This window comes from Podarcis raffonei, chromosome 8 (assembly GCF_027172205.1).
Source record: "Podarcis raffonei isolate rPodRaf1 chromosome 8, rPodRaf1.pri, whole genome shotgun sequence".
Lineage (NCBI taxonomy): Eukaryota > Metazoa > Chordata > Lepidosauria > Squamata > Lacertidae > Podarcis > Podarcis raffonei.
This window is the reverse complement of record NC_070609.1, coordinates 88,222,054-88,239,526: the sequence shown is the minus strand read 5'-3', so window position 1 is coordinate 88,239,526 and position 17,473 is coordinate 88,222,054. Positions and strand designations below refer to the sequence as shown.

General features: G+C 45.7%; 2 protein-coding genes across 17 annotated transcripts in view; one reads left to right on the top strand and one right to left on the bottom strand.

The window, feature by feature from the left end:
- Nucleotides 1–3,747, bottom strand: part of ANXA4 (annexin A4) — a 31,257-nt gene extending 27,510 nt beyond the window's left edge. Inside the window, exon 1 of the mRNA XM_053401386.1 lies at nt 3,726–3,747. The gene's annotated coding sequence lies outside the window, so the exon portion shown is untranslated. The remainder of the gene's footprint in view (nt 1–3,725) is intronic.
- The window catches only part of AAK1 (AP2 associated kinase 1), a 105,581-nt gene that overhangs the window by 3,758 nt on the left and 84,350 nt on the right, over nt 1–17,473 (top strand). For 12 of the 16 annotated variants that reach the window (XM_053401374.1, XM_053401372.1, XM_053401366.1 and 9 more), the window contains exons 1-2: nt 4,142–4,383; nt 4,816–5,240. In XM_053401374.1, coding sequence (XP_053257349.1) covers nt 5,078–5,240 — 163 coding nt within the window. In that variant the 5' untranslated portion in view covers nt 4,142–4,383; nt 4,816–5,077. Of the gene's footprint in view, nt 1–4,141; nt 4,384–4,815; nt 5,241–7,177; nt 7,258–17,473 lie in introns of those variants that run through there. The other 4 variants (XM_053401376.1, XM_053401375.1, XM_053401367.1 and 1 more) reach the window with 3 other exon arrangements.

The following is a 17,473-nucleotide window of genomic DNA, read 5'->3' as shown; positions in this document are numbered from 1 at the left end:
CAAGTGGCCTTTTGGACAATATATATAGTTTGCCAGAGCATGTGGGCATTTTAAAAAACACTACCCATTGATTTGTTTTTTATTTATAACATTTAAATACCACCTTTTTTTCCAAGGAACTCAATGTGGTGTACAGTACATGGTTCTTCCATCCCAATTTTGTCCTCACAACAACCCTGTGAGGTAGGTTAGACTGACAGGCAGTGACTGGCCCAAAGTCACTCAGTGAGCTTCATGTAGCTGAGTGGGGATTTGAACCCTGGTCTTCCAAGTCATAGTCCAATGCTCTAACCATTACACTGCACTGGCTCTCCTGCCTCAATTCATTTTTTAATCAATTAATAATTCATCATAAGAACCACTCCCCAATCCTTTTTCAAAAGACATCTGGGGCTGGAAAAGGCTTCCTTATAGAGAGCCAGAACAATGGCCCCCCCTCCCTCTGACAAGCAACAGTGGTCCATGACCACCTCTTACCTGGAGATGCCCTGTAGGAGCTAGGCCGCTGGTCAATACAGCACTCATTCCAGTTGGTTCAGCTGTGGCTGGATGGGCTTTGCCTCTCCTAGCATGGGATTTGACCCTCTGAAGCTTGCATGTTAAATGCAAAGTATCTTGCCCCCCCAGCTTCCTCTTGCACACCCTGTGCCGCTTGCTGCTGCTGTCTTGTGACAGGGCAGGTAAGAAAAATGCCTTGTGATGTGGTTGACTCCTGACTGCTGCTGTGGCTGAATAGCTGAGGAACCGCTCTTCAACATTCGTTAAATTAGAAATATTAATGTATGTTATTGTAATTTTTCTTGTTTACCTTATGATAGGATTGTTTAATTGCTTATTAGTTCTGTTTATATGATTCTGTAATTTTTGTGTATTATTTTTCTCTATTTTTATTACTTTGTTCTCTGCTCTGGAATTTAAAACATTCAGTGAAGAGGGGACTATATGTACTGTAAATAAATAAATGTTTGCAGTTTGGATATGAGTCAAAGGACACAGCACTCAGTGTTTAATGTTAATTACAGGTGAGTCTTAATTGTTTGAGTTTTTTTCTTCTTCTTAATTGCCATACGAAATGATGCCTCTAGAGTCCTTCAACCCATCTCATTCTGCTCAATATGGAACAAGTTGTTTGTATACCTACAGCCCATACTAATAAGGTGTTAACTAATCAGCTATGTACTCAGAGTTCTTGATGTGGAACAGTTGGTTCTCTCTCAAGTATCATACTTTATTTTATATGCAAGCATTGGAAACAACATTTGTGCAATGTTTTTGTTTCAATATGGAAAAAGTTTTGTTTGACCAGAAAAATCCATTTTTCCACTGCAGAAAATCTCCATATTATAGTAGCCTGTATTTCTGGAATGAATATCAATTGGCTGGTGTTTTTCTTTTAAAAATAGGAAAATGAAGGGTTGTAGTAAATGCTAGTGCTACTCAGAGTAGACCCATTGAAGTTAATGGACACGCGTAATTTAAAATTCATTAATTTCAATGGGTCTGCTCTGAGTTTGGACTTAGCTGGATACAAGCCCAATGTCTCCATTTAAGGCACAATCCTGTGTTGTGGTTACACCAGCAGAGTAGCATTTGGAGGTGGCACCAATGTGATCCAGCTGGTGGAAACAAGGTACAGTAGTACAGTGTTGCATAACCTCCAGGTTACGGAATCTTTGGGTTATGGCCGCTGCACACCCGGCAAACCCAGAAGTGTATTCGCCGCTCACGCATGCGCAGAAGCGCTCTATCTTGCCATGTGTGCATGCAGAAGTGCTCTATGTGCTCTGTGTGCGTGTGCAGAAGCGGCGCCTCTAGTTACAGATTTTTCGGGGTGTGCACGGCATCCTGAAACGAATTAAATCCATAACCAGAGGTACCACTGTATTCCAGAGTAATGACAATTGCACACTAGTGAATTCTCTCCTCCTTGCCTGTCAGGAGCAATAGACTGTAGAGTTGGAAGGGACCCAAAGGGTTATCTAGTCCAACCCCTGGCAATGAATCACAGAATCATAGAGTTGGAAGAGACCACAAGGGCCATCGAGTCCAACCCCCTGCCAAGCAGGAAACACCATCAGAGCACTCCTGACATATGGTTGTCAAGCTTCTGCTTCAAGACTCCACCACACTCCTTGGCAGCAAATTCCACTGTCGAACAGCTCTTACTGTCAGGAAGTTCTTCCTAATGTTTAGGTGGAATCTTCTTTCTTGTATGCTTTCTCCCATTTTCTCTCTCACTCTCTCTCTCATTCCTTCCGGACTGTCACACCTTCTTATATATCTAGAGTGCTTTTGTGTGGATGTCTCTTGCTTGCCTCCTGCAACAGCAATGGCAGCTTGCTGGGTCAGCTAGAGAGTGGGTGGTGCATTCCGCTGCTGTCAAAGAAGGGGGCTGCCACCCCACAGCTCCTCTGTGGCACTTCTTTACATCTTCTTTTAAAGGATAAGATAATGTGAACAGCTGTTCACCATGCTATTGTTAAGGGCACCCCAGTTCTCCAAGCAGTGAGGTTTCAAGGGGCGTAGCACTTAGCCTGGGGTGTGGTTTATTTGGAATGAGGTCAAAGGTGGATTTAGGGGAGCGCAACCGGTTCTCCCGCACTGAGTTGAGAGTGCGCTGCAACATTGAATTAGAATGGAAGGTGAGAGGTGAGGTGGGGTGGGGGGGAGGCAGTGCATTGCACAGGTTGCCACTGAAATTTGAAAGCCCAAAGTCCACTACAGAATAAGGTTGCACGTACAACTTAACTCCAGCAGATAGGAACACGGGGAGCTGCCATATACAGAGTCAGACCACTGGTTCACCTACCTCAGTATTGTCTATAATACTGGAGATGTTCTCAAATGTAGACAACAATGTTGTTAAAATCCCACAAACTGACTCATCAGTCTCTGGCTAATCCACACTGATAGTCCTACTTATAGAAATGTTAAGAGTTGAGGATCCCAGCATTGGAAGTGATCCCTAGGGTGCCCTCCAGATGTTTTGTCACAGCATTCAGTGGCTGTGTTAAATAGTGAGAGACTGAGGTGTTTGGGGTTCAAATAGGAAATGATTTTAAAGGCATACAAGAGTCTTGCTCAGATGGGCATCTAATATAATGGTTATATTTCTCCTAGAATTGGTTTAATATCAATATAACTTCGTCAACACCAACAATGTTCTTCTTCGGACATGGATCTGATATCTTAAACGATTTTTAATTTTACTACTACTATTAATCAAATCCATTCACAGTCCTGATGGATAATGAATTTTGGGCAATTTGCTAATCCCAAACAATCATGAGTTTGGGGTAAACTGACCCCTGCCTGAACGAATTACTATCTAAAAACTGTTGATGTACCAGGTGCTGTACAAAGGATGTACAGTTTGTTTGTTTGTTTGTTTGTGTGTGTTTTGTAACAGTGTGTGTTTTGTAACATGCAACAATTATATAAAATAAAAAAACAATAAACAGATAAACGGTTCTGAATATATTAACAAAGCTGTGTCAAAGTGTATATAGTAAATTTATTACACTTATTACAGCATATGATTTCATATGCATATGCATTGCTTAGATTGGTGGCCATAAGTAAAAAGTATTTTGTATCAATAACAATTAGAATTTCTAGGAAGGGAGCAGGAAGGAAGGAATTTTTTAGAAAACATGTACTTCATGCACTCCTCTGTGTGAGTGTGACAGAGAGCGATAAATTAATACAGTAAATTCATTACTCACAAGCTCCCACCCAACAACCCTCCGCCAGGTGTCATCTGGGACTTGTAGTCCTGCGACTCGACGAGGTTGCCAGAGATCCCGCAGGCAGGGAGGAGAAACTACCCTTCCCAGAAGGCAACGCGGCCAGAACGTCTGTTGCAATTTATACGGGGGGGGGAGAGGAGGAGGAAGGGAGGAAGTAAATGTGAAGTCCCCTTAACAAAAAATAAAACCCCCTCTAGTTTTGTTGGTGGAATTATTTCACGGATCCGTCGCTTCTGTTTGAGGACAGAGGGGGAGGGCTGCGTGCTTGCCTGGCTTCCTTGGCTGGGAAGGGGTTAAAAGGGAGGGGGCGGCGCGTTGAGGATTCCTCCTCCCTCTTCCGCCCTCCTTCCTCTCGCCCGCCGACTCCCTCCCTTTCTCTCCCCCCCCCAAGCTTTTCTGGAACTGGGACTTCCTGTGGCAGTTCATTTCCTGGTCGGCGGGGGCCGCGAGCGGAGGAAGGCTCGGCATGGTCTCCCCCCGGCCAGCCCCAGCCTCCCTTGACGCTCTTCCACCTCCTCCTCCTCCTCCGCAGCGGCTCCCCCTCCTGCTCTGCCCGGCCGGCGGCGCTCCTCCGGCTGCCACTTTGGAGCGATGCTGCAGGGCCGGAGCGGCGCCCGCAGCGGAAGCGGACATGGTAACAGTGTGGCCAGGCCGGGTCTCTCCCTCTCCCTCTCTCTCTCTCTCTCTCTCTCTCTCTCTCTCTCTCTCTCCCCCCCCCGGCTCATGCAGCGCTAGCGGCAGGGGCACCAGCTGGGCACCCCCTCTTCTGCCTTGCTGGGGCGGTGGGTCCCAAAAGTAGGCTCTGCCCTCCCCACCACCGTCATCATCACGACGCGTACCTTTTCCCCGGTGCAAAGGGACCCCCCTATTTTCTTTGCGGGCACCTCAAGAGTAGAAAGAAGGGGTGCTCTTTCGGGGGGGGGGTGCGAGTAAGGGATTCCTCCCCCCCCCGCCCCGCCTGAGGGAGATATTTCTCTCCAGAGAGGGTGGTGATGCTGTTTTTAATATTATTAGACAGTTGGAGCAAATGGCAAAAGCCTCTAATTCTGTCTCTTCCTCCCAACAGGTCTGAATAACACCCAAGCTCTGCCTTCCTGGACTGGGCGAGAGGGAACAAAGCATATGACCTCTAAGGAAAAAGAAGATATTTTGCCGCAAAGGGATTAATTTTTGTCTTGCTTCAAGACGTCAAGAGCTGTGTACATAGACACACACACATATATAGAATAGACACACAAACACACAATTATATATATATATTTGGGGTGTTTGTGTGTCATACTGGACTTGCTAAGCTAAAAGTGTTTAGGCTGCGCACTCTTGGAGCCATGAAGAAGTTTTTTGACTCCCGGCGAGAGCAGGGTGGCTCTGGGGCCGGTTCTGGGACCCTCGGAGGGAGTGGCAGTAGCACTGGGCCTGGGAGTGGATACATAGGCCGGGTGTTCAACATTGGGAGGTGTCAGGTGACTGTGGATGAAGTTCTGGCGGAAGGTAAGATGCAGCTGATGGGAGTTTTGCCTCTCCTTCCCATACCCCCTCCTCCTCTCTTAACAAATGAATGGAAGCAGATTCTTAACCCTTCTTTGAATGTTCACACACACAATTTCCATTCTGACTTCTTTCAAGAAAACGTGCCGCTTTACATGGGTGCCACCTTTGCTTATTAAAAGGACTAGAATGTTGTGTCAAGGCAAATTAATAAATGGTAGCATTGGTGGCTACTGTCCTGTGTTTTAATTAACAATAAAAAAATGGTTTGGAACTCCAGTTTCTACAACTGCAAATAAATAGAACCAGCTAACAGGGTTAACCGTATATAAGTTGGAAAACTCCCCCCCCCCCATTGGCAACAATATTATGTAATATGGCAGGCTGCATTGGTGCATATATTAAGGGGCCGAATTGTTTCCTTTCATGCTCTCCCCTCCCCCCCTCGTTTGAGTGCTATTAAGTAAAGGGATAATTGGATGCATAGGGATAAATTTGTCATTTATTCATGGTACCTTTCTGTAGCAAGCTCAAAGCACACATGTAAGATGCATGCTTACCTTGGGGGTTGTGGCCCACAGAAATCTGGGTGACATTTTAAGGACTAAAGGAGATTCCTACAGGGGTCCATAAAGCTCACCCATAAAGTTTGCAGTGCAGAAAGCCCTTGGCTTTTTACTTCAACTTGATTTGGTGCAGTCTAGCTAGAATGTTGAGATACCTCAGGGAATCTTTGTCTTCCCCCACCACTCCCCAGCGTAGGGAAAAACCAAATTATATATGGAACTTTAGCTTTGACCTTCACAATTGTAGTATTATTTAGGCCTTGCATGGAGTCAGTAATTGGACAGCATCTCTTTAAAAAGAGGGGGAAATGTACAGTTTAGAATTTATAATACATTGCATAAGACCTGAGTTACTAAGAAAGAAAGACCCCTGTTAGCAGAACTGCTTAGAGGTATTTGAGAGGGTGGTTGTTGTTTTTCTGTATCCCTGTGCCAAGGTAAATTTTATTGAGCTGGCTTTCCCGAAGGGACAGTGTGGCTGCATTTACAAAGAACAGTGTTTTTCACGAAGCGTTTGTTTTTTTGGAAAAAGATGCTTGAGTGTGTTGAATCCAAGGCTGATGCTCACCTAGAGCAAGCCAAAGGCTGCTGGTTATGGTGAATTGCCGCAGGCATTTTTCTGAGTAGAGATAGGGAGTGGGCAAAAAGCCAGCCCTCGTCATCTCTCTCTCTCTCTCCAAAAATAACAAAGCCAATAAAAAATGGCGAGGCACTATTTTGACTGAATTGTCTACTGTGTACCTGCCTCTACTGGCTTCTGACAAGGCCCTGGCTATGAGGCGCTCTCAGGACTAAGCTGCAGATATGCTCTGCCTTCCTCATGCTTACTACGTAAGTGTTCCGCAGGAAACGGAGGACCTCATTTGAAGATGATTAAATAACTTGCCGGCAGATCCTCCATGTGATGTTGACAGGAGCAGGAAATGATCTGTACCTTGTGCTGGGAGGATTCTCTCCTCCAAAATTTGTTGAACTGCTCCTCTTCCTCTCCATGGCGTCGTCGTTTGTGCCTTCCTCCCTGGAGCTCTCCTGTTCTCAGGGTGGTGCTTTAAGAGGAAGATAAATGTTGTGACTGTGATTTCTGGTGCATATTTGATTTGGAAAGAGCAAGGTTGGGTGCATGTGCATGGATAGATAGTAGTTTGTGTGTTTTCAAGGCATGCTTAGGGGCTCCTGAAATGGTCCCAGAATAATGGGGATTAGGGGTGAAGAACATACATGAATAGCACAAAGACAGCTTTAGGTGGCTCTAAAGGGTGGCTTGGTAGCCATGGTTTTTGGGGATGTGTCTTAAACTGGTCTGAGCCTGCAGAATTAACTAAGCCTCAGTGGAGAGGGCAGAATCACCTGAAAGTTTTTATTCACTCACCCCAGGTTTGGACACCAAAAGCATTTCTCAGAAAATGTGCACCCTCTTCTATGAGGCCACCCATAAAGTAGATGCTGTGTGAAAGGTAGGAGGGGTGACTGTAAAAAGTATGTGTTTAAATGTAGCTTTTAATGCATGGTGTCTAATCATTAGGCAAATATATGTATATAATCCTCTGCTGACCTCTTTTGATGGAGAAACTCAACACACAAAGTATGGTCCATGTGGGCTCAATTGGTGTATCGGTTAGAATGTTGAATTTGGGGCCAGGAATGCCCAGGGGCTCCCATTTGACCATGAGATTCTCCAGGTGAACCCTTGGTCTAACCTACATTGAAAGGGTTGCTGTGATAAATAAAGGTGGAGAGGATATCTGTGTATACCATCTTGAGCTCTTTGGACGAAAAGTAGGATTAAAAAATGAACCCTTCCATGATCAGCTCTGAATGTTCTGTGTGAGCCTGGAGGAGGAAACATGATCCTGCATTTTGGCCTCTTACTTGTAATGGGCTTCTTGGATCAATGCATGTTATAAAATGGGGGGAAATGATTAAAATTCTAAGTTCACATGTTTTATTACAGACAATGGCAATTAGCATTGTATGATGTATTTCAAATGTTGAAATATGCCCGTCCCATGCCCATCATTTTATGTAATCCTCGGAGCAGCTTCTTAAGCCAGGCCAGTTCTATTTGTTAGATTTCTATGTCCATCTTCAATTGTAGATAGAAGGCTGAGACCAGGAAGGTGGTGCCTTACTGAGGCCAACACATGAGGATAGGGTGGGAGATGAGATTTGAATAATAATAATAATAATAAATTTTATTTATATCCCGCCCTCCCCAGCCGAAGCCGGGCTCAGGGCGGCTAACAACAATAAAACAATACAAAAGTACAACACAAACAACACTCTAAAATCATTCATTATAAAATTAATTAAATTCAAGCCACTGGCCACCATTGGGCCAGAGCTCTGCGAAGATTGCCGAGGGAGGGAGTCAGGCTGTGCCCTGGCCAAAGGCCTGGCGGAACAGCTCGGTCTTGCAGGCCCTGCGGAAAGATGTCAAGTCCCGCAGGGCCCTAGTCTCTTGTGACAGAGTGTTCCACCAGGTCGGAGCCACAGCCGAAAAAGCCCTGGCTCTAGTTGAGGCCAGCCTAACTTCTCTGTGGCCTGGGACCTTCAAGATGTTTTTATTTGAAGACCGTAAGTTTCTCTGTGGGGCATACCAGGAGAGGCGGTCCCGTAGGTACGAGGGTCCTAGGCCGTATAGGGCTTTAAAGGTTAAAACCAGCACCTTAAACCTGATCCTGTACTCCACCGGGAGCCAGTGCAGTTGATATAGCACCGGATGAATGTGATCTCGCAGCGAAGACCCCGTAAGGAGTCTCGCTGCAGCATTCTGCACCCACTGGAGTTTCTGGGTCAGTCTTAAGGGCAGCCCCACGTAGAGCGAGTTACAATAAACAGGGACTTTGCAACTTGACCTCTACTCTACTGCATTACAACCAGCTTGACCCAGTTAAAAGCTTAACCCGACTTCCAGTGTTGGGGCTGGGGAACTTGTGGCCCTCCAGATATTGGTGGACTCAATCCACTACAGCTAGCAGGGCCCAACGATGAGGAATTATGGGAATTGTGATTCAGCAGTATCTGGAGGGCCAGAGGCTCCCCAAACCTGACCTATATAAACTATCTCATGTGAAAGACACACAAAGGATTGCTCTAGAGCAGCCTTCCTGATAGGCTGGGACTACAACTCCCATCAGCCCTAGCCAGCATTAGCTATGTTGGCTGGGATGAAAGTTGTAGTCCAACACATCTGGAAGACAGCAGATCAGGGAAGGCTGCATCTGACTTTAGCAGGCCTTCAAGGTTAAGGTTTTCTGATAAATCTGTGGGTAAGTGTCTCCCAATGTTGAATGGCTTTTGTGTTCTGAAGAAACCGGATTCAGCAATAGGATGCTCTCATGGACAGAGGTGAGGAGCCTTTTATGGTCCAATGGCTGCATTGGCTCATGAGCAACCTTTGGGTGGGGACACATGCCAGCGGTGAGTGGGACCTCCAGAGGCAAAAGTTGGTGGAGCTACAGAGCTAACTCTTAGGATTGTGTGGTAGATTACATTCCAGCCATGCAAAAATCCAACTCCATGCAGTCAAGCAAGAGATATTATTGCAGTTCAAGGACACACTTTCAGGCAAGCAAAAGCACTGGAGGAGAGCAATGGAACAGGGTTATGTATGAATGTATGTATGTATGTATGTAATAAGCCACCGATATATGCCCCAGGCATTCTAGGTGGCTCCCAACAAAATATTAAAAACACAATAAAATGTCAACCATTAAAAACTTCCCTGAACTGCTTTCAGATGTCTTCTGAAAGTCAAATAGTTGTTTACCTGTTTGACATCTGGGGAGGGCATTCCATAGGGAAAGTGCCATTACAGAGAAGGCCCTTTGCCTGCAAGGTGTGGGAGCAGGAAGGGGGAAGGGGTATATGTCTTGGAGAGGGGCAGGGCCAGAATAAGAACTTTAGAGGCCCCTAAGCACTGAAAAGATTATGGTACTTCCCTTCTGTAATTTGAAACAAAAACAATACTAAACTTTAAAATAAATAAATCACCGGATCTGATTGCCTCACATTATTTTGACATACGTTTGTAGGACGTGCCCTGATTTAGGCGGGGATTAAGTAATAACCCAAGAACATAAAATGAACATAAAAAGGAACATAAAAATGGAGGAAGAGTGTGGAGTGGAGGGTAAGGAAGTCTAACAAGCTCTGATTTCTCCTACTGTGACTACTTTGATGTTTTTCTTGAAATACCAAATGTCATTGGAAAAACCCTCATTGTGTGCCTGCCCTTGCTTTGCTGGTGCCTTAAGCATGTACTTAGTTTGCCTGTTTGGCCCGAGGGTTCCCCACCCCATCTACCTTACGGGAAAGGCAGAGAAAATGGTCAGTCACACATGCTCCTGTGAGAGTTTTGCTCTCTTGCTGTGATCTCCTTGCTGTGTGTGTGTGTGTGTTGTGTACCAGAACTGTGTTGGCTAAACAGGATAAAGTGCTTGCTTGGGAACAAACTACTGCTGAGAGCTCATTATGTGTTCATTATTGCCTTGTTTTTCTTCTTCAAACAGTAGTGAAATTAAGGCCATACTTGAGTTGGGAGGCAGAGAGGCAGGCCCTGGGCCTAATTCTAGCCAATGGTTAGGGAGCTGGACCTTTTGTCTCCTTGCCTCCAGGCTGAAGGTGTTGGTGTCATCGCCATGCAGAGTGCTGCTTCTTGGGAATCAAGGTGTCGGGGAGGGAGGTTTCAGGTTAGCCTTTTTGCTGACATGCAGGCTTCCTATCAGTAATAATTTTATTGCCATTATACAAATCTATGCCGCAAGTGCATTTGGAATACAGTGGTACCTCCAGTTACATACACTTCAGGTTACAGACACTTCATCTTACAGACTCCACTAACCCAGAAATAGTACCTCAGGTTAAGAACTTTGCTTCAGGATGAGAACAGAAATCGTGCTCCGGTGGCGTGGCGGCAGCAGGAGGCCCCATTAGCTGAAGTGTTGCTTCAGGTTAAGAACAGTTTCAGGTTAAGAACGGACCTCCGGAATGAATTAAGTACGTAACCAGAGGTACCACTGTGCCATGTACAGTTCTCACCTCAAAAAGGATATTGCAGTGTTGGAAAAGGTTCAGAAAAGGGCAACCTTAATGATCAAGGGGGTGGAGCGACTCCATGAAGAAAGGTTGCAGCATTCAAGACTTTTTAGCCTATGGAAAAGGCAAGTAAGAGGCAACATAATAAAAGTTTATAAAATTATTCATGGCATGAAGAGCATAGATAAAAGTTTTCCTTCCTCTCTCAAAACACAAGAATTTGTGGACATCCGATGAAGCTGAATGTTGGAAGATTCAGGACACACAAAAGGAAGTCCTCCTTCATAAACTCTGTAGTTAAACTATGGAACTGGCTTCCACAGGTGTCAGTGGTGGCCGCCTACCTAGGTGAATTTAAAAGAGGATTGGACAAATTCATGCAGGAGGCAAGGCCTATCAAAGGCTATGAAAGCTATGCTCTACCTCCACAGTACAGGCAGCAATGCTCCAGTTGCTGGAAGCCACAGGAAGAGAGAGTGCTGTTGTGCTTGGGTCCTGCTTGCTGGGTTCCCACAGGTTGGCCGTTATGAGAACAGAATACTGGACTAGATGGGCCATTGGCCTGATCCATCAGGCTCTTCTGATGTTCTTATTTAATGGAGGAACATTTCATTATCATGCAAGTACCAGCATGCTGGGACGCGGGTGGCGCTGTGAGTTAAACCACAGAGCCTAGGACTTGCCGATCAGAAGGTTGGCGGTTCGAATCCCCGCAATGCGGTGAGCTCCCGTTGCTCGGTCCCTGCTCCTGCCAACCTAGCAGTTCGTAAGCACATCAAAGTGCAAGTAGATACCTTCTCTGGCGGGAAGGTAAACGGTGTTTCCGTGCGCTGCTCTGGTTCGCTAGAAGCGGCTTAGTCATGCTGGCCACATGACGCGGAAGCTGTACGCCAGCTCCCTCGGCCAATAAAGCGAGATGAGCGCCGCAACCCCAGAGTCGGCCATGACTGGACCTAATGGTCAGGGGTCCCTTTACCTTTACCTTTACCAGCACGCTGTCTGAAGTCTTGAGGTACTGGGTTACCTGCTCTTGAGTTTTTGAGAACCAGGTCTGACATAAGGGGAGTCTCACTGCTGGGTCAGTCCAAAGGCCCATCTAGTCCATTGTCCTATTCTCACAGAACCTGAGTACAATAGTGCGCTCTCCACATGAGGTTTCCAGGAACCGGTATTTGGAGACATGCTTCCTCTGACAGTGGAAGTAGAAGATAATCCTTGCAGCTAGTACCCATCAATAGCTCTCTCCTCCATGAATTTGTCTAATCTTCTTTTGCAGCCATCAAAGCTGGTGGCCATCACTGTCTCCTGTGGCAGTGAGTTCCATAGTTTAACCGTGTGCTGCACGAAGAGGGACTTTCTTTTCTCTGTCCTGAATCTTCCAACATTCAACTTCATTGGATGGTCCTGAGTATTATGAGAAAGGGAGAAAAACCTTTCTCTATCCACTTTCTCCTGACCACAAATAATATTACACATCTCTATCATTTCTAAACTAAAATGCCCCAAGTGCTGTAACCTTTTGTCTTAGGGGAGTCACCCCAACCCCTTGATCATTTTGGTTGCCATTTGCTGTACCTTTTCCAGCGCTATAATATTTTTTGAGGTGAGGTGTCCAGAACTGTACACTGTATTTACCCTTCCCACGCCTTCTGCTTCTTGGGAAACTTAAGGCTGGATTGCCTGTGTGGGTTCCCACATGCATGTCCCATCAGTTGTACCTGGCTTGGTTGTACCATGCATGTCTGTGGCTTGGTTTCTTAACATAACTCAACCTTGGAGAGCGTTTGTGGTTGCAAAATTCAGTGTTCTATCAATGGTGTTAATCTAGGGCAGGGAGATTTTGGAGAATTCCATTTCAATATTGATTGTGCCCATGTAAGGTGTGGAGTCCCTAAGACTTTATATGTATTGTGTGACTTGCATTCTGATTTGGGACTTTGCCATGTTTACACATCATGTTAAGCTGTGGCATTTAGTTTGTTTAGCAGTACATTGCATGAGATCCTTGCTGGTACCTGCATCCCAAGCTCCTGGATAAGATTGGTTGTGCATTGTTTTTTTCTGGCAAGATTCCATATCTTACTGAGCGCATGACTAACTTTCAAAAACTGCTGTGCACCTAAGAGTTCAGCTGACTGGCTGCATTAGTTAAACTGGACAAACTGGATGGCTTTTATTCCTTGTTAATTTAGCTCTGCATTTTAACCTATAGAGGTCATGTGACTGTAATAAAAACTGGCTCACTGGCACTTGATTTCTGTAGGCTTGCTGACTAGCAGTGAGTGTTGTGACTGCAGAGTTCTCTTTGCATTGATTTATCTGTAACCTCATTCACATATGAAAGTTGCTGGATGCAACATTCAAATGTGTGTGTGTGAACCTGTCCTTACCTACAGTATTGGGTAACAGCTTTGTGTGTGTGTGTGAGAGAGAGAGAGAGAGAGAGAGAGAGAGAGAGTGAATGAGTCATTGCAGATGAAACACCACAGAAAGAGCCTTTCTTTCTCCCGACATCCTTTCATATAAGGTAAAGGACCCCTAGGGACACGGGGGCGCTGTGGGTTAAGCCACAGAGCCTAGGACTTGCCAATCAGAAGGTCAGCGGTTTGAATCCCCACGACAGAGTGAGCTCCTGTTGTTCGGTCCCTGCTCCTGCCAATCTAGCAGTTCGAAAGCACATCAAAGTGCAAGTAGATAAATAGGTACCACTCCAGCGGGAAGGTAAATGGGGTTTCCGTACGCTGCTCTGGTTCGCCAGAAGTGGCTTAGTCATGCTGGCCACATGACCCGGAAGCTGTATGCCGGCTCCCTCGGCCAATAAAGCGAGATGAGTGCCGCAACCCCAGAGTCATCCACGACTGAACCTAATGGTCAGGGGTCCCTTTACCCTTAAAGGACTCCTGGACGGTTTAGTACAGTCAAACTTGACTGTGGTGTGCAGACCATGCGGTGCTCATCTCGCTTCAGGCCAAGGGAGCCAGCATTTGTCCACAGACAGATTTCCAGGCTATATGGCCAGCATGACTAAACTGCGTCTGGTGCAACAGGACACCGTGATGAGTGCCAGAGCTCACAGAAACACGATTTACCTTCCCGCCACAGCAGTAACTGTCTACTCGTGCTGGTATGCTTTCAAACTGCTAGGTTGGCAGGAGCTGGGACAGAGTAACTGTAGCTCATCCCATCCCACGGACTCAAACCGCTGACCTTCTGATTGGCAAGCCTAAGGGGCTCAGTGGTTTAGACCACAGCGCTACCCGCTCACTTCCCTTCATATACGTTGCACTGAAGCCCATTTGCACACTGAACTGTCAGTCATCACATGAAGAGAAATCAAGCAGTGCATATTCACGAGTGAACAAATCTTGCTGATATTTACAGCTGGATAGGGTTGCACACTAAAGCAACTCTTCTAGGCCCACTCCCTACGAGGAACTCTGCTCCATAAATCAGAGGTGGAGCACCTGCTTTGCATGTAGATTCCAGGTTTCCTCCATGGAAAATTCACCTTAAAGATCTTGTGTAATAGGGCTGTGAATGAACTTCCATCTGAGACCTTGAGGAGCCACTGACAGCCAAAGTTGTCAGGGGGTGTGGTCTGGGAAGAGCACCAACAGCCTGGCAGTTGCTAGAGCAGCGGTTCTCAACCTGTGGGTCCCCAGATGTTGTTGGACTACAACTCCCATCATCCCTGAGCTCTGACCTTGCTAGGGGTGATGGGAGTTGTAGTCCAACAACATCTAGGGAGGGTCACATTCAACCCACAGAGCAGAGGCTCCCCATCTCTAGTTTAGAGGGTGAAGCTAAGAATGCATGATAGCATGGTCACATCTTATGCAGAAGTTCTGTTCCAAGGGTTCTGGGTTATACGTGAAAATCACATATACCCAAACCCTTGGAGCTGTTGTAGGCTAGTGGGTGGGTGGGTGGGGGTACAGAGAGAATCCTCAATACTCCCAGAGCTCTTGTGCCAGATGGACCTTTCCCAGCAAGCAGGGCACAGAGGTAAAAGCTCTTTTTGCACTGGATAACACCACTCAGTACGCCAGCTCCAGAAAGCTAGGGTTGTACATACGAGATCACACAGGAACCTGGATCTCCCCATGTGATCTTGCAAAAGCACCCCAGAACTGGAAAGCTGAATGGGCCTTGCCCCCACAAGCAAGTCAGAGAGCATAACAACTCTTTTCGCACTGGATAACCCCAAACGGACTCAGTGCAAAAAGAACTTGCAAGCTCTCCGGCTTGCTTGGATTTAAGTTGCACAATTTCAGCAAGCCTGCCTTCAACCACACATGGTTGAAATCATGCAGGTTAAATGCACGTAAGATGCAATCATTCTCTCTCTCTCTCTCTCTCTCTCTCTCTCTGTGTGTGTGTGTGTGTGTTTGTAATCAAAAGAGATAAAGTTCACTGCCAAGGGACTCTTTCTGGGAATGGGAGAACAAGCAGTCAACCAGACTCCTATGTGTCTGACAAGATATTTCAGGCTTGTCTGCAACCATTTTTCTTGTTGCTTTTAACTAATTCTTACAGGTAACCAGGAAGGAGTTTTTCCACAAGTTATGTTTCTGGTTCACACATGACCAGCATATTGGGGATGTTCAGACAGACAGGCTAGAAAAAGATTTGTGGGCCAGCAGTCTGTTGACTGGTTTATTCTTAATAAATAAATAACCCAGGGTAGTTGAGTCTCAGTCCTCTTAAGTAACTACAGTGGTACCTCGGTTTAAGAACAGCCCTGTTTACGAACTATTCGGTTTAAGAACTCTGCAAAACCGGAAGAAGTGTCCCAGTTTGCGAACTTTACCTCTGTCTAAGAACGGAAGCTGAATGATGGAAGGGCACCAGCGGCGGGAGGCCTCATTAGGGAAAGCACGCCTCGGTTTAAGAACGGACTACAGTCATACCTCATGTTACGTCCGCTTCATGTTACGTTCTTTCAGGTTATGTCCTGCGGCGACCCGGAAGTATCGGAAAGGGTTACCTCCGGGTTTCGTTGCATGCGCAAACACGCAAAATGATGTCACGCGCATGCGCAGAAGCAGCGAATCGCAACCCTTGCGTGCACAGACACGCTGCTGCGGGTTGCGTTCCTTTCATGTTGCGAATGGGCCTCCGGAACAGATCCTGTTCGCAACCAGAGGTACTACTGTATTGGAACGGATTAAATGCATAAACCAAGGTACCACTGTACTGAGTTAGGAGCGGTAAGGACTTTCTCAATTGCTCTTAATGCCCTTAAAAACAAAAACTCTGGGTTTCATAGGTAGTGATGGATATGATCTCCTCCCCATTTTTTTTACTGTTACTATATTTTTTCCATGGAGATTTTTTCAGTTTTAGAAATGCACCCTTTAATAAAATTAATTACATAATGACTGAATCAATTGCAAGTGAAATTAGGCAACTGGAGCAGCCACAATACCAGCCCGATCTAAATTTGTAATGTTTTTTCCCCCCAGGGTGACTTTCCCTAGGAAGCACATAACGTATGTACCCAGATTTTCAGACATCTCTAAAATTTGTAGGTTAACAGCTTTCAGTGTTCCCATTTCTTAATATCTAACGTAGGGGAAGTATGTACTATTGAGTATTCCAGTAAAAATAATTTTAAAGTAACCTTTGATATTGAATATAACATTTAAAATACACTTAAGTGCACTCTACTGATTTTTTTCCCCTTATTCTTAAAACATGCTTCAGCTCAACTATTTCCAGATATAGGAAAAAACTTACCATATTTTAAAGTGTAGAAAATGAACATGACTGACTCATTCAAAAGTTTTGATTACTAGTTTTGCTTTCTAAATAGAAATGGCACATGCGAAAATAATATCTCTATTGATTTCCTGCAGTGGAAAATGCTTAAATCAAAATATTCCAGAACCCACCCACCCCCATCACTGGTCATAGTCTCAGGTTTCCTCTGGCTGCCTGTTCTAGAATAGTGCCCCCCCCCCAAATTAACATAGATATACATCATACTTTTGCACCTGGGCTGTATGTAGAATTTTCAACATCTATGTAGAACTGCAGAATTTTCTCTAACTTTATATTCCTCTCTGAAAATGCCATTTCCCAGAAAGGACCCTAAACTGAAAGATGGATAAATTCTTATTAGTCTTAACCACAGAGGATAAAGTAGCCCACCCACTAGGAAGAGGGGAGCATGTGATCTCATGGTCTTCTCATGTTTGCTTGTCCGGAGTTTTGGGCTGGGCTGCCATCAGTATGCTGATGACACCCAACTCTATCTGTTGATGGATGGCCATCCTGACTCGGCCCCAGACACACTGATCAGATGCTTGGAAGCTGTGGCTGGATGGTTACGTGGGAGCCGGTTGAAGTTAAATCCTTTGAAGACAGAGGTCCTGTGGCTGGGACGGGACGATATGGGATTGAGGGGGCAACTCCCATCTCTTGCGGGGGCGCAATTAGTGCCAGCACCGTCCGTTAAGAGTTTGGGTGTAATCTTCGACACCTCCCTTTCCATGGAGGCGCAGATTGCAGCTATAACAAAGGCGGCATTTTTCCATCTCCGCCAAGCTAAGCAGTTGGCTCCTTACCTCTCTCGCCCTGACCTAGCCACTGTGATCCACGCGACGGTCACCTCCAGACTGGATTATTGTA